Source organism: Nothoprocta perdicaria, unplaced genomic scaffold (genome assembly GCF_003342845.1).
Source record: "Nothoprocta perdicaria isolate Ctin4 unplaced genomic scaffold, notPer1 scaffold_158, whole genome shotgun sequence".
NCBI classification, from domain to species: Eukaryota; Metazoa; Chordata; class Aves; order Tinamiformes; family Tinamidae; genus Nothoprocta; species Nothoprocta perdicaria.
Window position 1 is genome coordinate 1,846,045 of NW_020454738.1, and position 23,585 is coordinate 1,869,629.

At 38.6% G+C, this 23,585-nt stretch overlaps 1 protein-coding gene across 1 annotated transcript; it reads left to right on the forward strand.

Moving 5' to 3' along the window:
* The first annotated feature begins 4,814 nt into the window (after positions 1-4,814).
* On the forward strand, positions 4,815-22,387 carry TXLNG (taxilin gamma). Its single transcript, XM_026035327.1, has 10 exons — positions 4,815-4,886; positions 6,460-6,754; positions 8,436-8,527; positions 11,948-12,118; positions 12,460-12,654; positions 14,089-14,208; positions 15,275-15,349; positions 17,532-17,624; positions 18,182-18,277; positions 19,240-22,387. The coding sequence occupies exons 1-10, from the start codon at positions 4,815-4,817 to the stop codon at positions 19,558-19,560; spliced, it is 1,530 nt and encodes a 509-aa protein (XP_025891112.1). The 3' UTR covers positions 19,561-22,387.
* Positions 22,388-23,585: the final 1,198 nt, after the last annotated feature.

Sequence of the window (23,585 nt, forward strand, 5' to 3'; positions counted from 1 at the left end):
GCGGGGAGCGGTGAGGAGGGCGCCGTGGGGTGAAGTGTCCTGCGGGGAAACGCAGCGTCTTTGTGTTCCAGGGGAATCCGTGGGGGCAGGTGGCGTCCCCGGTGAAAGCGGATGATTTCTAGGAAAGAAAAGGGGAGCAAGTGTTGCTGCGTCTYTAATACGCGCACAGTCAAATGGAATTTAATAATATGTAGAGGAAAAAAAGCCTGAGAAGCATCAGGGAGTGCTAAACAAATTCTAGGGTGTTCTGTTGAGAATTATCATTATTTGTTTATGTGTATACATAGGAGCTTCTGCGTTCCAGGTTATTTGTGATCTGTTTGTGTTGGGACTTCAGAACTTGTCTGCCCTGTTCTTCCCCCCCCTCCCCGAGACATTTTATGGATGACTGGAAAACTATTAGGATTAAAGTAAAGAGGAAGTGAAACCCTCATTGAGGGGAAGTGAGTCATACTGTATAAAGTAACTAATTARTACCTATCTTGGATGCTGGCCCTAAAAAAGGGGCTGGTAAAATGTGCCACACTTTGTACTTCATGTAAATGTGCTGAAAATTTCAATTTAAACCCTGCGGTCTTCCGGTGAAATTCTGCCAAGAATTACAGAAAGAACTTCTCTGTTTTAAGCTAAAACAGGGAAGACTTCTTTCTAGTATATACATTTCCACAGTGCAGAGAATAAAAATAKTTCCAAATACAATGTATTTCTTTGTAATAATTTTTTTTTTAATTTTGTTTATTTATTTTTATGTCATGTTTGGGGGAAATGAAAGTTTCTTTAAGGGCAGGAACCTTTCTCTGAAGATCACTGAAAGAAAGCACARGAAGCGTGCAAAGGATGACAGCAAAAAGTAAGGTCAATAAGCAGAGGTGATGTGGGAGCACTCAGGTCTGAATATCAGATATCAAAGGACATGTCTTGCATACACAGCCAGCAGTRTTAATAGTGGAACCCTGTCAAGGCTCTGTATTAATTTTTATAGGGATCAAATACTTGCGAGTGTTCCAAGTAGATGGGTTGTAGTCTTCTTTCTGCCTGGAGTCGTAACTGTGCAGTGCTCTGAAGATGATGATGAGTAATACAGTTTAATGCCTTTTGTCTCCTATTTTGAAAATAGGTAACTGAGTGCATAACATGTACTTGTTTTAATGTGATGGTAGTCCATTCTGAAATGTTTGTTTGAAATGACTGTTTGACTTCCTGACCTCCGAACTAAGGTTTTAGTTTAGTTAGGAGGCCACACCAGAGACCATTGGGCTTTTAAAAGAGTGTAACTAAACTGCAGGATAATTTAGCTCAGTGAGCACTGTACAGGAAAGTATTGCTCAGAGGAATAACAGGAATGAACTAGTGGACCAGAGCACATCAATTCTTATTGCAAGACCAAGGGATGAAGGTAAAAGCCCACTTCCCCGACATCCTGATTTTTATGAWAAAGTGACAAAGTTGCCAGCAAGGATGACCTTAAGTTGATTTTTTTTTCATAGTAGATAAAAAGAATTACTTCTTCTTGAATATATATGCTGAGGAGAAGTATRTTGTGTATAGATTGACAAAACATTTTTTTCTGTGTTGGTAAATAAAATTAAATTGACAGGATGCAGGAAGCCTAAAATTTACCCTAAAATAAACATATATTATAAAAATTAACCTGTTTGCCACAATATATCTGTATAATACCTGTATAATCTGTATAAGTAAAATTCTCTGTACAGTTGCACATGTGGCTGGCTTGCAAATATCCAGCTCAGCAGTGTTGAAATGGTCTATTCTGTAGCTCAGTACCAAGTAAATGATTACATATTTGCTGTACACTTAGGTTTTCATATGGTCAGGTTTGAAAGTGTGCATGCAAATATTATGTTTCTAAAACACAAAAAGCTTTTTGTGTTAAAGCTTTTTTTTTTTCTTCATTTCTTATTTTCTGTTATATTTCTTACTAATTTTGAAGGCTGAGATGTCAAAGAGTATGTTCACAGTATAGGCGAGCTGCTACTCTGGGAACATGGGAGGTGCTGTTAATGCTAATGGTTAGATTTCCTTAGGTTAATTTGCTAGCATTTAGGATAAAATTAGACTGGTGATGGTGTAATTATTCATTATGATTTCTAGTAATAACAGAGATATAGAAAGGGTTTTTAAATGTTTTGGATAGCAATACACATGTGTATAATGTATATATTTTAATGTACTGACTGTAAAATGCAGGTATATTATATACCATCGATAACACCTTTAGATAGCCCTGTATGTTACATTCTTACTGTATATTCTAGAATAAATAAATGCTCTCATGATATGCCTTGTTATGGTAGGATAAACTGTTCTTGGATGGCTTGTTCATCCGTACGTGGGTATTGCATCCTGCTAGGAGTAGTTCTGRCTGAAGTGGAATAAAGTTGGCCCGTGTGCTTGTGTTTGTAGGCATATAGTTTAACTGGCTCATTTTGTTCTGTTAACCTTTTAAACGTGAAATAAGGTAGAGTTGTTCTGATTTGCACCGTTGTTGATGAAGGTGCAAGTTTGGGTAACAGAACAAAACACTAAACTAAAAGTTTGGGCTGAGCAGGAGTGATGTTACTGGTAATGTTCGTGCAAGGGTCTTTGAGCACTTCAGTCTGTGATGACTTAAATAGTCTGAAGATGATACGTTTGTTCAGAAATGCCAGTGTCTTCTAATAGCTGTTTTTTTGCAGCTAAATAAGCATTTTATTTCCTCATGGTAGACCTTTGGTAAGTAATTTAGTGATTTGTTATGGGTTGGCAAATTATCTAWGTAATATGTTTTTTTCCAGCTCTTACTGAAAATCTTTCTGGATATGTAACAATGGTCTTGTGTCAGATTTTAAACTGAGTATCAATAAAGTTGCTTGAAACCTGAAAGTTGGAAACCAAGAAGTCATCGGAGCAGCTAAGGCGGAGAGTAGTGATTTCAGTAGATGGAGAGTGGTTTGTTTGTTTGTTTTAAGTTTAGTAGTGGCTGAATCAGCAGCATTTACAGTGTGCTGTTGGAAGTGCTCCTCTGAGGCTGCAGCGTTACTGAGTTCAAACGTGTGTTCAGAACGATAATGTCAAGAGTTCAGATTGTCTGTTGTCCCAGTAATTTGGGCAATTTCAGTGATAGCAATATGGTTTAGTACAGAAGACGGTCTCAGTCTGACTTTATTGCTATGCTTTCAGCTTGAAGACTGCAATAAATCACATCTAAAAGGATATGTAGTTATGAATATAGAATGTTTTAAGGATAAAATTAAGGCTTTAAGGCTGTTGAGACTTCTGTTTTTTTTTTTTCTCTCAAGCTGTTAAGTGACTGAAAGCTCAGCACTAGTTTAGGAAGTATTTATCATAAGTTTCTACTCCAAATGCATTAGGATGTTAGTGTATTTTGTCACTGCGGTCAATCTACAGGAGTTTATGGACTTCAATCTAATGAAAGGAATGGGACTTACGTTATTTTTGTATCTACCAAGTTGTAGGTACTATTAGAACTCCCGCACTCTCGTCTGTGGACACCAGTGCTTAATCAGGTTTAATCTAGAAAAATCCCTGGGCTGTCTGGCCACGTTGCTGCCCTTCTCATGAGGTGCAGATCTTATCTGACGGCGTTTYGGACGCTCAGCAGTCAGCGTTACCTCCGCGCCCGCGTTTACAGCAGGGTAGGGCTGGTTTGGTTCCTTCTGCCCAGGCTATGATTAGACTGACCTTTTTTTAATTTTTTGCCTTGGCTTCTTTCCATCTGTCTTACTGGCCTCCTCTGCTTGACAGAATCGCTTCTTGCTGTGTCCTGGGCTGGGTTAAGGAACGGGTTTGATTATAAACTTGGCTCTAACAAGTTGCACAAACGTTGTTGCCAGCCTGCTGGGGGGCTGGTATGGGAAGGTGGAGTGAGCAGAGGAAGCAAGAGAGCCATTTGGGCACTGTTGCTGTTGAGTGCGTAGCCACATCTGAGGTATTCGGCCACTTACTAGGATTTCTGGCAAGTCTGTGTTTTGTTTTCAGAAAGACTCTTGAGTCTTTCCCTACCTCTTACCAGGCCTCCACACATCAGAAGTTCGCTTTCTGCGTAAGGGCAATAGGGCAGGTTGCAGCTGCTGTCCTGGTGCTGCAGTTGTACCTCGCTGTCAGGTCACGTGCAGACACGGCCCTTTCCCCCTCCCAACGCCTGCAGTTTGCCTCCCTTCCTCTCATGACAGTTTAAATTGAGCCACCAAGTATCCTCAGCTTCTCTGTGAATCATATTTCACATTTTCTTTATGGGGATGGTAGATTAACAGCATCCTCAAAGTTTTGCTAACTTAATAGTATATTTTTAGAGAGGATCAGTGACGTAATTTCATATGATGGTGCATAGAGAAAGTCAAGTGAACTATACAGTTCTTGTATCCTTGTTGTTTTTAGGGAGAGGCTCTTGTTTGCTTAACCCAAATTTGGAGTGGATTTTGGTTTGTGTGTATGTGTGTGGTTTTTCTTTTTTTTTTTCTTTTTTCTTTTTTTTTTTTCTCCTCTCTCTCCCCTCTTCCTCTCATGCTGCAAGGAAGTCCACTGGCTTAAGATGAGTAAACCTGTGTGTTTTATGGCTGTAATGGAAGTCAACTTTTTGAAATTGTTTGTTACAGCAGTTCTTTTACTGTGTTACTGCTACAGACATTTGACAAATATGTTGTCTGACATGGCTGGGGAAGGATTCTGGAGAATATATCCATTCATTTATGCTTGCCTGTAAAGCAGATGCATCGTTTGGACATTTCTAAAGAACAATGCAAAGTGCAGATCTTCCATAATAAAATGAATATTGTTCCTTGGTGTCTATACAGATGTACAAAGCTTATTGTCCTACTCAAAAGGTGTGGCATGAATTCCATCCTGTCAAGAATGACTACCCCGAGGTAACACATGAAACAAGATTTGCTTTGAGTGTAGAGAAGAATTAAACTGTTGTGTTGGTTTTTTTCTTACACATTTTCATGTTTATTTCATGATCTTAAATTAACTTTTTTCTTCGCATGTTGAAGAAATTGGAAGTTGAACAGTATCTCAAAGTATATTTCTAGTGTTGGTTGTGTTCTTTGAGACATGTTGGACAATTTCTTTCAAAGAGGGAAAGGATCCATCTGTGTGGAATATACAACCCAGTAGAAACTCCTTRTTCTGGGAACTGGCACACGTTTGATATAAAGTAATGTCTGTACAGTATAGGTCTGTATTTAAACAAGCCCCGCTCCTATATTTGCTCCAGGGAAGGTTAGGTTGTTCAGAGTGATTCAATTCTTGCACTATAGGCTGCTTTATTTTCTTTCTTTTTTCTTTTTCAGTAAATTGTCCAAGTTTTTTGGAATGCCATTCCAAATTCTTTGGATGCATGCCATTGCTTATGCTTTGCTTGTTTATTTTGATGAGATACTTTGTTTACTCTGTGTAAATCTGTGAGAATGATGGAACCTAAGGCCTGGTAGTAAAGCAAGYTCAGTTCTGTTTGATTTCATAGTGCTGCTACATGTGCCCGCTGTAGCAGCAGGATGTAGATGGGATGAGGGGGAACAAAAAAAGCCCCCCTAAGAATTATCCCCAGTCCCTACACGTATAGCACAAAAACAAAAAAAAAAGGTTAAAATAAATACAGCACAAACAAGTGTGAATTCACATCAAGCAGAACTGTTAATAGAAACTGAAAGGTAACAYTGGTGTTCAGTAAACTATCTGGTGGCGTCGGCCTACATCCAGAATGTGCATCACAGCAGCACGAGACCAACTGGTGGTGGGCAACCTTTTAGTTAAATGATTAAACATTATGGGGTTTAAGAGGTATCTCAAGAAAATTCTCTGTAATTGGACAGAAATAATGCTTAAAAAGCATAGGTAATGAGACAAAATCTGAAAGCAGCATTCACTTTTTTATGATTGTTGTGGATTTGATGAAGTGGATCAGGATCATATCATTTTTGATTCCTGTTTTGTGTCCTTTCTCAATTTCTAGATTTTTTTTTCAAAGTATATAACCTGTTATGCTTTTGCTTAGTTTAAAATGCTGTATGCTCGATGCTGTTTTTTGTAATATACTTTGGTCTGTGAAGCAGAAATGTTTTCTTTGAAGGCTCTGTATATTTTAACAACTAAAAGAATGCTCAAATGGTTTGGGGTGGATCTTTTTTGGACTTTTTTGAGCTTTTTGTCATGAGAACTTTTAGATATAGAGTACAAATAGTTTTGTGATGACAGTGCGTAGTTGTTGTTTCAGAACAGAAATTAATCTTTCAGGATGTTCTGTGTTGGTTCCTTCATTGCTCTTTAGGCTTATTCTATTTATTACTTTGATTGCTTTTCATATACCTGACAACAGCAGGTAGACCAACTTGAATAAAACAATGGAATCTAATCTGATCTGTCCATGTGGAAGAAAGATGAATGTTTTCTTCTTAATGCAGCCTCTTGACTGCTGACTTTTTTGTTTTCCCTACTCAGCTGATCACTGGTGCAATGGAAGAAGCTGGGTCTCTGGAGACAGGAGCGAATACCCAGGGTCAGATGGTGAACAGCAAGTGCAGCGAGTTGCCTGATGCAGCACTGCAGCGTGCACAATCCAACTGTGATGGTGTGGAAGAAGCTGAGTATATTGCCAAGAACAGAAAGCTCCCGGGATCCACGTGCTGCTCTCGGGAGTCTCGTGAGGAAACTCCTGGGAGGGAAGAAGTCCGAACTGATCCGCCTGATGGCCAGCAAGATCCAGAGAGTGAAAAAAGCAAAGAAAAAACTTTAGGTATTTCTTTGGCATTTTGGTTTTCAAATCTTAAATTATTTAATTTCAAAGATTAGTTTCAAATAGCTTAAATATTTTGATAAGATGGTTACATTTTTGTCTAAGTGTTCATCTCAAATTTATTTTGTATCCAGTCTTTCTCATCTGTAGCAGGGTACTCCGAGGAAATGAGTACTACTGGTTAAAGAATGATTATTAATATAAGAGTTCTTCTGTTGGTACTGTTATTTTTATAACAGTTTGAAACATTAATATTGTCATTACTACATGAAGTACAGATTCTGTAAAGTGACGGTRAGGTAGGTTAAGAACTAGCTGAACTATTGGAATCAGAGGGTTGTGATAGCATGAAGCTCAGCTGAAGACGAGGGGTCAATCCCAAGGCAAATAATGCCTAACACTTGCATTAATGATCTGGCCAATGGTAGCAAATGCACCTTTGGAGAGGTTTTGGATGGTAGAAAACTGGGAGGAGTGGCTGACACACGGGATAGTTGCAGTGCCTTTCAGAGGGACTTTGACAGGCTGAAGAAATGGGCAACCTCATGAAGTTCATCACAGAGAAGGGCTAAGCCCTGCACGTGGGCAGGAATGATCCCTTGCACCAGCACATGCTGGAGGTTGAGCAGCTGGAAGTTCCCCTTCCAAAGAAAGATGAGGGAACGCTGGTAGACACCAAGCTGGACATGAGCGAACAACATAGCCGTATGGCAAGGAAAGCCAAGGGCATCCTGAGCTGCAGTAGGCAGAGCRTGGCCAGCAGGTYGAGGGAGAGTCTCTTTCCCTTCTGCTCAGCCCTCGTGAGCCCACACCTGCAGGGCCGAGTCCTCTGTGGGCACCCCAGTACATGAGGGACTGCAGCACAGGGCCACTAAGGTGCTGAAGGGCCTGGAGCATCTRTCATGGGCAGAGAGGCTGTGAGAACAGGGACCACTTAGCCTGGAGTAGAGAAGGCCCCATCAGTGTCTAATCAATACTTACAAATACCTGATGGTGCATTTTAAAGAGGTTGGATGCTGACTCTTTCCAGTGGTACCTGGTGACAGGATGAGTGGCAACAGGCACAAACTGAAACACAGGAAGTACCACCTGAACATGAGAGAACCTTTTTCACTGTGCAGGTGGTTGAATCTTGGAATCTTGGCCCAGAGCAGTTGTGGAGTCTCCATCTTTGGAGATAGTCAAAATCCAACTGTGCACAGGCCTGAACAGCATGGCTGTTGTAGGTGACCCTTCTTGAGCAAGGGGGTGGACCTAGAGAGATGCCTTTCAACCCAAAGTGTTAGTGTCTTTTTGGCAGATTAATATTAAAATCGGTGATTGCTGTATTCAATGCTATTATGAGGATATTGGCAGAACTATATATTTTACTTTTTTTATCTTTATATGTGATATTATAAATTATACTTCTTTTTTTTTTTTGTTAAGGTTAAGGTTGCTTTCACTGAGTTCTATAATAGTGTGTAGTCAGTGGTGCACAGCCAACAGTCATATATTTCTTTCTTTCTGATGGGATCCCATTTTTCCTCCCTTTATCACATACCATACAGCTATGAAACCAGAATGCACTTTAAATCACATAGTTGCCCTGTTCTGCAGTTTGCTTCTATGAACAGGCTGTTTTTTCTGTGTTGTGGTGGTGTTTTTCTCTCAATATAGTYGTCTCCTATTCCTTTCATAGGAAAGGAAGTGCTGTTACTAATGCAGGCCTTGAACACACTTTCTACTCCAGAAGAAAAGTTGGCAGCTTTGTGCAAAAAGTATGCTGATCTGGTAAGTAGTTTGTGAAGGTAGCAAGAGTTGCTTGTTTGTTAATATTAACTGTTGGATTTAAAAGCTTTTAATGCAAGACAATTTTTCAAATGTTTCACAGCATTAGAAAAATGATGCRCACTCAAGCTTCTTATACTGCTTTAGCTAAGCTTGTACATGGTCATTTCACTTCTACATGACTGCATAAACCCAAAGAAAAATTAGACTATGATAACTTTCTCATAACTTAGTACTAAAGCATAACATTAAGATGAACAAAAAAAGCTAAGAGTTTGTTTAATTGGAATAATTAGCATTTTCCTAATTTTTGCGTGGTGTGTTAGCTCTCATGCTAGCATTTTGTTATTTACACATTTTGGGATAAATGAGAGAACAATGTGGTAGAGATCTGAAAAAAAAAAAAGGCTTAATTATGCTTAGCTACTTAACTGTTTATATTCCAAGCCATTTTTTGGAAGCTGAAAAGATCTATGTATAGTTTTTCCTTTATGTTTTCCGATCATAGTGTTTTTTTAATCCACTTGTTTGTATCTCTTTCCTTATTATCAAACCTAGAGTAGAGCACTAGGCAGAGCACTAGCAGAAAGTTGTCATAGAGAACATTCCCATGATGAGGAGTAGTATAAAATATATTTTTCTCTCAAAACTGACTGGAGTCAAAAAAAAAAAAAAGGCAGCTGGCTCATGATTTTACTTTTCAGAAGGAGTCTGGAGACTAAAGTACTTCAGATGTTCATCTTCAGACAGGGACATCCAAAACGAGAAAGACTGGAAATACCGCGTATATGTTTTCTACAACGTTGGTAGATGTAAGATGAATACAGAAGTAGATAAGAGATACCCGAGTAGCTTAAAAAAGGCATATGGTTTGTCTTCTGTAAACCAATTGTCAAGTGTTTTATGCCTGGAAATGTTTCTGAAAACCACATAATGTTTGCCAATATAGCATAATTTTASTGAAGATTTTTTTATTTTATTTTTGTTTTGAGAGGAATACTGTCTCTCTCCTAGCTCATTCTCAAAGCTCTGGAGACTTCTGTTATTACTGTTATGAAGTAATAGTCTCTTAAAAACAGCATTAGAATATCCTAGACAAAGGTAACCTTTCTTATAGGTCTAGGGGTTTGTTTTGGTTTCGTTTTCTTTTTCCTCGTCATTTCTTGCTCTCATGTGTTGGGATGAATGAATTTTCCTCARGCCCAACAACTCTTCTAGGATAGTGGCTTATCACTTTTGCTTCTTTGAGAAATTAGGTTTTTGTAGTRCAGTTCAAGGACCGAAGGTCCACGTTAAAAATGAACTTGGATATTGTGAGAGAAAATGCAGTAAACAAGTTAGAAATTTTGACCAACTCTTAGTGGATGTAGCGCCTTTTCTCGTTGAGCAGACAGTTTCCACAGTGATCATAATGGCCTATATAAGCAGTTAGTTTGAGATGAATTCCTCACACATAAAGAAAATAGACTTTCTGCATCACCTTCAGCTTGCATGAATTTATTTATGTTGAAGGAAACATCTCAAACTAATTAGGAGAGCAGCTAGACTGAATGAACTGTAATCTCTTGGTATGTTTTTTTCAGTCCATGGAAGTTTGGCCATCAGGAGAGATGTAGTCAGTGCTGTGGTTTTCGAGTTTTTCTGTTGGTGGTGGTCTTTGTTTGTTTTTTTTTGTTTTCCTCCCTCCCAGAAGAAGGTCCACAATCTACAGTGAGAGCCACAGTCTGGACAACCAGCTGATTTCCCTGTGATGCTCAGAGCCGCTGGGAAGAGGGTGGGAGCTCCCACTTGTCCGGGTGTAATAGAGACCCCATTTTAGCTGACTGAGTCTTAGGGGTATTTTGTTACCCTTAGAAAGGTCTAGTTTTATCCAGTTGTCCTCCTGTTAAGACGCATTCTTTTCGTCAGGATGGTGAACCACTGGCATAGGTGTCAGTTCTAGTGCCAGCAGAGGTTTGAACTGTTTATGACAGTGCACCTACAATGCTTTTTTTCTTTTTTTAAAGATTCATCATCTTTAAAGCTCACTATCAGGTTTTTCAGTGGTGTCTCATGAAAAGGACTGTACAATTAAGGTAGGAATGCCTCTCTCCTGGCAAAAGATCTTCCACATTTTTTTTCCTATTTTGGAATCTATAAGAAGATCAGTTTATGATGCAGAAAAGTTTGCGTCCTTGGTGATATGCATCTCAGACAGGAGTAGTTTTACAGGACTGTCTGAAGTTCATATGTATGCAAACAGGACAGCCACCCGAAGTGTTTTTCRTGCCACCTAAGAAAAGGGCTTTTGTGTTTGAATGTCAAAACATTTCCTAAGAATTCCTTCGTTCTAAACCAGATGAGCTATGAATGTAACTTACTRTCATGGAGGTGCCTAACTCTCTCTTCTGTATTTTTGTCTGCATTTTGGCATTATTTTGAGCTCTTTCAGAAAACCATTGTTGTGTTCTTCTCTGTCATCCTGGTTGCCAGCCTTCCTTTCCTGTGTTGCCTAGAGGCTGAGGCACTATCTAAGAAGGAGCAGCATTACACTTAATGTTATGATTACCTTCTTTACAATAGAGCAGACTCTTTGTAAATAATATGGTTTCTTGGGGAGCCCAAAAAAAGTCATACTTAACGGAACTTAGTCTTACCCTCCTCTCCGAGCAAGAAAATCTCTCCTTCATTGGATGTTCGTAGAACACATTTTGTGCTATATGCAGAGTTTACTGCTCTACCTTCTCTAAACTGTCTAAAGGAAATGGATTTAAAATTGTGATTCTGAATAGACTCAGTAGTAAAAGCMACTCACCTATCTAGCTAACAACATGTAATTTAGCTAACTACCTATTRGCTAAACAGTTGTTTGTACCTAAAAGAGAATGAAAAATAACGTGACTTGCTGAAGGCAAGACCTTTGAGCACAAAGATCTTTTATATAAGATATTTTTGGCCAGAGAGTAAAAAGGCTGTACTTCAAATTAGCTTGTAAAACTAATGTTGAGTAACACTTCATGTTATTGTTTCTGCAGCAAAATAAAATTCTAATGGACTGATAGTTGCTGGATTTTTGATCTGTTTTTAATGTATATACCACATTACTTTTTTTTCCTCAGGGCTAGTCCTACCCCAGTAGCTGAGAACAAGCTCATAGCCTCTGGTCAACAAGTCCRTGGCTCCTTTTCAGCAAAAGCAAATGCTTGACAAATTGGAGTTTGTGGGGGATTTCTTTCTTTGGTTGTTTTTTCCCCTCTATCCTTAGATATTTAGAAATGCATGTAGGATGATGGGAGTCTTTGTAGGAGCAACTTTTAGGGGGGTCTTAATGAAATACATCTGCAATGTTTTACAGTTTGTTCAATCTTCTTTAAACTGCTTGTCTGTACACGTAGAATCTAATCACACACATTTTTATTTAATAAATATACTCTCTACCTTTAGTTGGAGGAGAGCCGGAATGTTCAAAAGCAAATGAAGATTCTGCAGAAGAAACAAGCACAAGTTGTGAAGGAGAAAGTCCACCTGCAGAGCGAGCATAGCAAGGCCATTCTGGCACGTAGCAAACTGGAATCTCTCTGCCGGGAGCTTCAGCGTCACAACAAGACATTAAAGGTTAACATACATAAGTTGCAAGGCGGGAGAGAAAAGGAAGATCCCTATGTCTTGATTACTGTTTAATTACAGAAGTACTCTGTTTATTTAGCTTTTTGTCCATTATGGGTATATATTTTCATAAAAGGTATGGTGTGGGGGATGTTAGCGTAAGGGAAGATTCTATAACATCTAGATTCTTCATTCCATGTACTTCCCACTCGGCATAGAATGATGAATTTGGTTTATATTAACTCTAAAAATTGAGACTATACAGAAGCAAGTTATTACCATCGTTTCTAACTCAAATATGGAAAAGTGCATGTTTTGGCCTGAGCATGATTAATATTATTTCATAAAAGGAAGAAAATATGCAGCAAGCACGTGAGGAGGAAGAAAGACGTAAAGAAGCAACTGCACACTTCCAGATTACACTGAATGAGATTCAGGCTCAACTGGAACAGCACGATATACATAATGCCAAGCTCCGTCAGGAAAATATTGAACTGGGAGAAAAACTGAAGAAGCTCATTGAGCAGTACGCTTTGCGAGAAGAGGTGATTATGCTCCTGATAGGGGCCTCTTAGTTCCTTCACTGTAGGGATCTTACAGCTATTTAATAGATGGACTATAGCTATTTAGGAGGTGGGTGGGGGACATCTAATATTTTATACCTATTATGTGCGTAGTGTAGATTGTTGTTTTTATTTCATACTTAGAAATTGGCTCAAGCAGCTACTTCATTTTTCTGTCTTTTCAGTCTGTAGTTTATTAAAGTTGCATTAAAAAAACAACAAAAAAAAAACACTTTCACAATGAAAGTGGTCAAATAAAAGCAAGTTGTGTGGAGGCTGTGGAACCTCTGTCTTTGGATATACCCAGAACTCACCTGGAGAAGGTGTGAGCAATCTGATCAAACTTGAGAGTTGTTTTGAGCAGTAGTCTGAAGTAGGCTGTGTCCAAAGGTTTTTTCCAATCTAAATATACATTTAATATTTGAAAGCAATTTTTCATTGTAGTTTGTATTAGAGTTAATCTAAATGACCCAAAACAAATAAAGATATGAAATATCTTTTGGCAAGCTCCTGTATTGTATAAGCACAGGTTGCTGGCATTCAGTCATCTTGACCTGTCGTTCTCTAAGAGTGCATCTGTTTGAGTTGGCCACGTGGAGCAACTGTATGTTGAGGCTAATGGAGCTAGTTTTCTTTAGCACCAATGAGTGCAGTAGACACCTCAAGCCAGAGAAGTGAAGTACCTCAGGGGCTGGCCAGTTCTACCTGTCAGAGAGTGCTAAGTCTCATGGAGTTCTGTGTCCAAGGTTAGTGTTTATTCTCAGTAGACACAAGGGTATTTTTTTTTTTTTATCTTTAAATCTTAATCAATTGGAAAGTTCACTGCGGGCTCTAGTTTCCCACCTTCTGTGATGGTAGAGCGTTGGTAGCTGCTGTGAGATGATTTAGGAAAGAGGCAGGAAGCTGCTGTCTGCTCCTTAAGCAGCTTGAAGTAAAACTATGTGGACATTTGATTATATGTAGAATTTCATCAGCCATATAGCTGCTCCTTAGCAAAGGATTGACTCAGGTTTTTAATTATGAGGACTAGAGCTTTAAAAAGTAGTATCTGAAGCACAGTAAGGTTAAAAGCAGATACTAACTTTTGAAGAAAGAATGCAAGGTTTCTTTTGTTCTAGGATTTTTTTTTGAAGCATCTATCTGTTGCTCCATGTATATTTGTGTGTTTTGTTAGTTTTAACAAATTTAATAAAATAGCTTTATAACCAAAACTTCCATAAAAGATTGGGGATGGTAGGATGGGGAAGCTTAGCTGTAATAAAAGGAAATGAAAGGAGGAGAAAATTCATATGCCAAACAGCCTTTTGCTGATTTTTTGCATGGAACTTCTCAAGAATTGTCATTTTCTTCCCTGCTACTCTGTACTGTCTTCTGTCCACTGTTCATGTTTCACTAACCTGATTTTTTTTTCTTTAGCATATTGATAAAGTGTTTAAACATAAAGAACTGCAGCAGCAACTTGTGGATGCCAAACTTCAACAAACTACTCAGCTTATAAAAGAAGCAGAGGAAAAACATCAGCGAGAAAGAGAGTTTGTAAGTGAATGCTGCRTATGTTAGAGAAATAACAAAAAAAAAAGTTGACTTTTCAAAATATGAAGAAAATATAGTGGGAAGCAAACTGAGGCTAGTGTATTCTTAAAACTAGAATAGCTTTCAACATTAAGGTAGAAGTGTTTCTTTTTTTGTGTATATATTGCTTACAACGCACATGTGCACAGGCAACTAGTGCTGCAATTTGCATTTCCTCAACAGATGTGCGGGCTTTAGTTAGTTTGTTTGTTTTAAACTAGGAATGATTTAAACACCAAGGGATGCTTTTTTCTTCTGGCTAGGGATGCTTTTTTCTTCTGGCTCTTAGTTGTGTTGTAGGAAAAAAGCACAAAAAAGTACAATGTAGCAAAAGCAGAATAAAACATTTACTCTTCTAAACTGTTTCCAAAAGTATGCCTTATACTGATGATATAACTGCATTTTGATTGTTAGTAACTTACCTGTGGTCTTTCAAAAAGACCACAGTTTAAAAACCCTTAGGATTTTTTTTAAATATGCACTGAGTTGTARCCACTAGGAAAAAGGTCTTGTTTTTTCTTGTGTATTCTTAAAGTGGTGGTCCACTGCAAGGACTGCCCTACATTGGTAGACAATAGCTTTGGCGTCATAAAATGAGGAAAATCTCTTCCTTACGTAAGGGTGGTCTCAACTATATTGAAGTAATCTGTAGGGATAATGAGATAATGTCACGACTTTAGAAATAGTCATGGTTATATAGCTTTTAGTTCATCAGTGAAGTGCTTGCATAATTTTAGCTGTTCAAACTTGCTAGCAAAATACAAACAAATCATTCTACCAATCAAAAAAAAAATCAATAAAGGCAATTTCTTTATGCTATCATGAGCTTCAAAATAATTAACAACAAAAAAAAGTGAATGACTCATAGGTGTTTAGCTTTTGTTTTTTGAAATGACCTGCTTTATTAAAGTTTACTTTTTTTTTATTACAGATCAAGTTCTTTTAAGCCATTTGAAATGCATATTTGTTTTTATTTTGTGCTTCTTACAATTGGCAGTAAATCCATTAATTCTTTTTTTTTTTTTCCTAGCTTCTAAAAGAAGCTACTGAGTCCAGACACAAATGTGAACAGATGAAGCAGCAGGAAGCCCAGCTGAAACAGCAGGTAATTTTATCTATATATATATTATATATATATATGTAATATATATATTATATATTATATATATATTTATTATATATATATAAAATAAATATATATAATAAATATATATGTATATATATATATTTTTTTTTTTTTGTGGAGTCATCTTCAGTACAGTTGTTCCAAAATGAAATTATCAAGACTTGTGGAGTGGTAAAATGTAGCACTTAACCATGCAATTTTTGCATATTGTTCACTCATCAAATATAATCTCCTTTTTGTGAAAAATACTTGATATTTTTAGTATAATCTTCAGTAAGCAACTCCTCAAGAGTGAGCTATGAAGTATAAGTTGTAAAGGCTTGATGTTTTGTAGTTGTCGACCTCTGGAAAGTACCATTATTAAAGATGATAAACATGGAATTGCTGGAGTTTGTATTCTTAACATTAATAAGACTAGAATGAGTGAAAGCTGAAAAATCTCTTCATTGTGACTACTACTTTACCATGCCTTGCATTTTTTAATGCTGTTGTCTCTTCCAAATTATTTCTATCCTTTTTATGATTGTTCAGGACCAGACAGGCCCTTGTGACTGACAAGAGTTGGGTGGGTTTTCCTATGTGTGTTTCACCCTTTCTTCAGCAAGAAAGGGAGCAAATATTASATAGCAATCTATCTAGTAATTCACACTCAGGAACCTAAAACWGAGTGTCTCTGTCTACCAGTTTCACTGTCTTCAAATTCTGTTCCCTCTGGTAATGGTACAGACAACTTTTCTATGATGGAGAGGTGGTCTGCAGTGACTGTGCTGCTGTTCTGGTGACCTGCAGTCTTTGGCTCTGTTAAGGCAAAGGAAAATGCTCATTTAAGCTAATGTGGTGGCAGCTGAGGAGCAGCAGCTGCTCCTTTCAACTTGCACCTTAAGCAACTGCCTTGCCTCTTGTCCGGATACAGAGGCTGGTGTCAAACTCTTTCAAATTTATAATCCTTTTATTTAAAGTCTGTTCCTAGTGCTTTCATTTTATTTACAACACACGTGCAAGTGYGTGCGCACATGCACACTTTTTATGGTAGTAATATAATTTGAGGTTTGTTTAGGACAACAGACCTTTGTACTGTAAGATGAGCCTAGGAAGTGCAGGCGAATTGCAGAGTCATGACTACTGTTGACAAGCTAGGCTAATTCCCGATTCATTCTGTCATTAGAGAAAAACATTATTTCTGTGCTCTGACTGTTACTGTGCTAGAGCTAGAACATCCTCCCCCTGCACCGTGTAAGAGCTGAGAGAAATGATCAGCTCTGACGAGTTTGTTCAGGTAAAGCAGAAGGTCACCAGTAGGTGGTTGTGGCATTTCATAATTGTCTGTTGTCAGAGCATTAGATTATATAATGCTGACTTATTTCTAGGTTTATCTCCTGTATTAAAACTTACTGTTTGAAAAAAAATACACTGAATAATATATTTTGCTGTTCCCCATAAATGACTTTGTTGTATAATGTTGTATACTTTTCTCTTGTTAAATACCAATACTTTCCACTAGTTAATTTTAACACTTTTATGTGTTACTTTTTTTATTTATAACAGTTTATGAATATGACTCTTGACTTCCAGATGAGTCGGCTTTTAGTTTTTTTTTTTTTTTTTTTTTTATTTTTTTTTTTTTTTTTTTTTTTATTTTTTTTTTTTTTTTTTTTTTTTTTTTTTTTTTTAAATTTCATCCTCATGTGTTAGCCCTGGTTGCTTGGGAAAATGGGAAGGATGGTAATTCAAGTTTCACTTCACTTCTCACACTTGTAACAGAAATAGAATTCTGGTTAAAGACCACAAGATTTTTTTTTTAATGAGGAAGCAAAAAATGAGATAGCTGTGATTAAATGTGTTATTTTTCAACATTTTATTGAATTGGTGTGATATTCTTTTCTTTAAAATGTATAATGCTGTGTTAGGAACCTGGATCACTGCTCATATATATGTCTGTGTTGTGTGTGTGTGTATATACACACACGTACACGCATACACTTTGAATAGCATGTTCATGCTTCTGCTTGCTCATCAAATGAAAATTGTAGCACAGAATGAGAAAACTACAAAAAAGTTGCGCTTTCATCATTTTGAACTTAAATTTCCTCCTGTACCTTAATGAGTATTTCCATATGGAAATACAGACGTGTAGGATAATGTTCCTGCCTTTTTTCAACAGCTTTCTCTGTACATGGATAAATTTGAAGAATTCCAGACCACCATGGCAAAGAGTAATGAACTCTTTACGACATTCAGGCAGGAAATGGAAAAGGTATTTAATATATTAGACCTTCATGAAACTTAATAAAAGAATATATGCTGTTATTAGGATGCTTTTTGAATTTCATTACAACACTTGCCTTCTAAAATATCACCTTGAAGGTACAGAGTATTTTCACATTTAATTTGGGTCATAAGAGGCAATAGGGATTTCTCATATCAGGAAAGAGAAATAAGATGTAACCTTTTTTATTTAATATTTTTAATATTTACATAATATCTGCTTCCAAATTCTACTGTAGTCAAAGTAGTGCCTAGTCAAAGGCAATAGGAGTTGCTTGATTTTTGTCTGCTGTGCTTCAGTTTTAAAACATTCTTGGACAGTTTTATCTTGAGGAAGATTCATAATCTGTTTCTTTCTGGAATCAATGTTGTCTTTGAATTGCAGCCTCCGAATTTGTGGGATTGATTTGGTGCAGAAAGACTTTTCTGTAAAAAATAACTTGTAATATTACTTCTGAAGTCCAGTTTGAACAAAAAGTCAGAACAGTAATATATACTTACGTCTATTACAATGCAAGCCAAAAAAAGTAAGCCTTCTATTTGCAGATGACGAAGAAGATTAAGAAACTGGAAAAGGAAACAATAGTGTGGCGCACAAAATGGGAAAACAACAACAAGGCTCTTCTGCAAATGGCCGAGGAGGTGAGTGATCATCACCGTGTGTGTTAAGTGATCACCGTGTGGTGAGTGATCATCACCATGTGCCTAAACTGGAGTCTACGTTCCCAAGAACGTGTTACGCTTTCTCAGTTTTGAACGAAAACACTACAGTCTCTTTGAACAAAAACACTGCTCTCCGCTGCATGTTATGGATTCTGTTATGTTTTCTGTTGTGTAAATGGGCTGCTCTCCTCCCAGAAAAAGAGAAAATGAGTTTCGCTTTTCAGAGATTTGCCTGACACGCAACGTAGCCATCTTCCCCTGCTCGCTATTGCAACTATATCGTTGGTGCGATAGTGTGTATGAAATTATGCAAGCTAAATGTATCGACAGGTATCTAATCTGTAGGGCAAAGTTCTGACAGTTCAGTCTTAGAAGTTTGCTTTTAAATATACAATCCTTACCTGACAGAAATGACCTCTGAGACGTTTCTTACATTGCTGCTGCTCTTGAGTTCATGAGGTGCCATTATATCTATTTACTCTCCTGTAAGAGAAGCTAAAAATATTTTTACACAGGCCTTGCACATACAGTTCTGATTTGTTTCCCTCTATTTTCTAATTTCTAGTTGAGGTATGTTAATACCTTACTAGAGAATACCAAATTGTTCCCCCAAGTTCCTYTGTAACTGCTCAGCCTTTCCTATTTTCTGAAGGAGTTAGTTGTGTGATCACGAGCACAGTAACTTCTGTCTGTAACAGCTGCTGGGTTCTAGATTTCTACCTGTATTCCTTCCTGCTCCCTGCCTTGCAGTAACTTGGGATGGAGTATTAGAGTGCACTCAAGTACTCTGGTCAAACTTGTTTGAGCACAGCTAGCATTTGGCCTGTGAGGTGCGTTAGAACTTGATCTGCAKAGCTAAACAGTGGTGATTCTTTTCATCAGGTTAAAAGAAAAACACACTTGATTGGATCACAAATCTTCTGTTTTCTTTTGTCCCTCAGAAAACAGTAAGAGATAAAGAATACAAAGGTTTTCAAATAAAACTGGAGCGTTTGGAGAAGCTTTGCAGAGCTCTTCAGACAGAGAGGAACGAGCTGAACGAGAAGGTGGAAGTCCTTAAGGAACAGGTTTCCCTCCGGGAGGCAGACATGGATCTAGCTGTGCAGATGCTGCAGTCCTGCACGCTCGATTCCCACAAGGAGCTGGGAACTCCCACTGATGTGGAATCAGGGATCCAACCTGATGTTGACCCACGCGTAGCAAATAGCTCTGAAAAGACTGTCTCGACAAGTCCTGTTCCTGGCACTGAATCTGTTGACTAAAGTGAAGTGTAAACACTGTATTGAGAGATATATTTTGTGTATAACTTTCTCTGTTGGTGGTAACTATTGGTTTTGTGGTGAAAATTTTCTTACTTTTTCTACCATATCTGTATTTTCTTAGAACTACTGGACTTATGTGGTACAGGAAGCTGCCTAGCAGCTTTAAATAGCTTAAACTATAAATTTTTCACAACTGTGTTGCACATCTGCCTCATTTTTTTAAAAGAAAATATTTTTCCATAAAACGATGCACGTGTTTCCTCCCCACAACACAATCACTGTCATTGAAGACTGTCAGATGCGACATTGTTTCAGGGGATGATAGTGGCAGCGTGTCACGCTCTTGGTTTGAAGAACAGTATTTTGTTTCTGTTTATGGAGTTGCCGCTCAGTGTACTGATGACTGCCCATTTCTTCAGTGAGTTGATTTACATTGGGATGTCTGATGGCCAGTAAAAACTTCAGTTTTCTCCCCTAGTATATTTTCATCTATATCAATGAAAAAGTGTGGGTCCAGAATATAGTACAAGTTCTGTTAGGGGATTCAATGTACTTTGTGATGTGGAAAAAAACCAGCTTTGAAACACATGGATTTGCAGCTGGTGATACAGGGTGCGCAACTTCTTGCGGATTTCTCAGGGTTGTGTTGTACAGGTTGGCTTGGACTATTTGCCCTGCCTATGAACAGATTACATACAGATGTGTGAGGAAGTGTTGAACGGTGCTACGGAGGGGAACTTCGCAGTTGTGCATCCTGTTGGGTAGATGTTGGTCACATTCTTCCCTCTGGAGTCCAGCGTGTCCATAACCAACCAGGTTATGGATTTGGGCTAGAGAGATCTTTGGCCTATGCGCTTCTCGCTGTCTTACCTGAAGCTGTGGAAAATGAATGTTTGCTGCCTGATTTATGCAAAGAGAGGAACCTTTGGTGTACAGGCTTCTCTGACTGCCCTGTATGCTGTGTATTTCACATCAGCTGAGTATTCCGGTTATWACCGAACATGTAGACTCGTATATTTTTCCCAAAGTACAATGTGAAGCTTCTTGCATGCTCAACCTTGAAGCTGTAGCAGTTGGCAGGTGCCTTGCCAGTTACCTGGTAGAGATGGTACTTCATCCACTCTGTTCAACATGGTCCTTTGGTAGCGCTTAAGCCACATATCTTTCCATGGCAAACTTGATACCTGCGTTTTGAGTTATCTTCCAAGAGAAACCAGGACCAACAATTGCTTATTTTATTTTGGCAAGGCAATGTGTTTAAATAACCATAAGCTACCCTTAACTTTAGCACACATGCAGTCGCTGTCTAGTTTTGATTGCTGTCRTTTTGATAAGTCTGAAAACGTGTAGCCTTTTCTGGTACTTAATGTTCTTTGCACTTACTTGGGAGATTTCCGAGTCGAGCACATCTCTTAATGAGCTTCCCACCCTTGTTGCCCTTGACAGTTCAGTGGCTAAATTTACTTGAATGTTCAGGCTGCACTGAGYTCCTGATCCTTTTTCTGTTGTAATGTACATTGAAATAATGTGGCTGTCTCTTAAAGAGAATAAAGTTCCGTGGGGCCTAGAAAGGGGATGTTGACTCGACCTGCTGAAGGGAACATGCAGACCCGACCCTTCGGAGTTGGGGGAGTGARGGGGGAGATTCCCGGCTTTCTCGTGGGTTGGTGCAGTGTCTGTACTTGTGGTCCAAGCACGATGCAGGGTTGGAAAGAAGGGAGCAGGGAGCAGTCAGCCGAGTTGGGCTCGGAGCTTTGATATGTTAATCACATTAACCGTATGGCATGTGTATTGGAAAGAAGTCTTTCAGTCTTGCTCTCCAAATGACTTGCTTTGTAGAATCAAACTGTTTAAAAATGGTTACTGCAAAAGCTGGTTTTCAGTAACACTAAGCATGAAAAAATTTTCCTGAGGGAAAGTGTAAAACTTTGTATATGATGCATCGTACCCTTGGCAAGGTAGRACATGCAGTTTTCTATTTTTACAATTTATTATTTGAACATTTGTATCTTTAACAATTCTTTCTATCGTGCTTGTTCTATATGGAAGTATGGACCCTGCTGCAAGAATATTTCAAAGGGCTTTTAGAGATATGTGACATGTATAGAACAGCAATACAATGTATTTGTTACTGACTTGATATGTAAGCAAAGCGAATGCCCCAAGTAAGAGGCTTTTAAAATGGGGATATCTTCTCTCTCCTACCTGTGACATTATCCACATCATATCAACTTTCCATCTGGCCAAGGTGAGCTCTACTTTGCTTCCTGAAACCAGTTGATACTATTTTGTGATTTGCTTGAAGAGTGCTGCTTAAATTAAAAATAAGAAAATACAAATTTTAAAAGGGAAAGTTCAGCGCTCAAACTGATCTGCCATACAGCAGGCTATTGCACTGCCAGTCTGCAGCCAAATTGGCTCCAGTGGGGTTTTAAGATAAACTTGTATTAATGCCTTTCTTCCACTACCATGAACTCTTTAACCGGGGCTGTAACTTTACAGAGCCTGAAATGAGGGTGTCTGATGGCYGGAACTTGGGGGCCTGACTGAGAGTTTCACCATGATTAAGCTGCAAAACTAAATCCTACGTGATGCAAGTCCCAAGTCTGTGTGTGTGTACACAAGTGAGTTAGGGCTGTGTCTCTGATGTGTTGTCCTTCCTCTCATTACACTTACACCTGGTTACGTTACAGTTCAATTCTCAGGTGTTGCAGAAAATCTACCTCTTTGGACTGTAGATGGAAATAACTGTGAAAAAAGTGATGCAGAAATCTAGTTTGTGCTAAACACACTGCTTTATTTTTACAACCCATGTCTGCTTTCATGAGAGAAAAAAAAGATAAATGAACAGGCAGTCTTTGTTTTGCTTTTCAAAAACATTTTGTAGAGATTTTTCACTAATGTGAATCTGAAATTTTATCTACTCAATTCTGTATAGATTAAGTAAATAAGTATGCTTAATATATTGGACTCTGGGTTTTTTTTTAACATCCTATTCGTGCCCGACTTGCTTTACTCTGCACTCTGACTGTATTTGTTTAAGAATTCAAGAATACAAATGAAGAGGTGGAATTGAGGGCCAAGTGTGTTGTTCAGAGCCGGTCTGCGCAGGGTCAGCGGTGCCCAGCGCCCCTGGCACCGGGCGATGCTGCTGCGAGGAGCCGCTGCCCCTCGTGGGGCCCTGTGGTGTTGCCCTCCCTCAGCGTTGCTGCTGCCTTCCCGGGCACTGCMGTTGGAAAGCACTCTTCCCTTGTGTAGGCATTTTCCTAGGTAGGATGTCATAGTGTTTTATCACAGCACACTGTTACGTGTCCTCTGGGACACTGTGAAGATGGCATTTTGAGCAAAAATGCAGGTCACCCAATTCATCTTGGAAGAGATGAATCATATGGGCCTTTGCCCCTGAGCTTTTCCTAAGTATTCAAGAATCTAGGTGTAATGCCTTGCTGTCCATGTTCTAGGTGTTTGTTCCTTCAGAGCATTCCCTGAGATGAGGCCTTTTTTTTTTCCTCAAAAAGGTGCTTCCTCAAAAGGTGCTTTCCTCAAAAGGGTGCTGCCCCCCTATATAAACCTCTCTTCTTTTACTACGTTTACCTATACAGCATTCGCATCTACTAGTGGTTCCTCATCCTCACAAAACTTGCTATATTCATCTCTAGCAAAATCTCATCAATTTGGCTGTATGTCTCACTAAGAGACCTAATCGCTCTCTACCGCTACCTGAAAGGAGGTTGTAGTGAGGCGGGGGTCCATCTCCACAATAACTACTGCAAGAGAATTGGATGTGGAAGAATGTCAAGGATATTGGTGATGGGGACTGCCCACGCTGTTGGCTGTTGTGTGGTACGCTCGGCTTACAGTCATGTCCCATACGCCACACACACAGACTCCATTCGTTTTTGTTCATTGTACCTCCTGATGCTTACATGCTGTTTACCCAGTATTAGCACCAATCAAATTGTAGCACGGAACAATCACGTGCTCAGAGTAGTTGTGTAAGAACATAGATTGCCTTTTCCCCCACC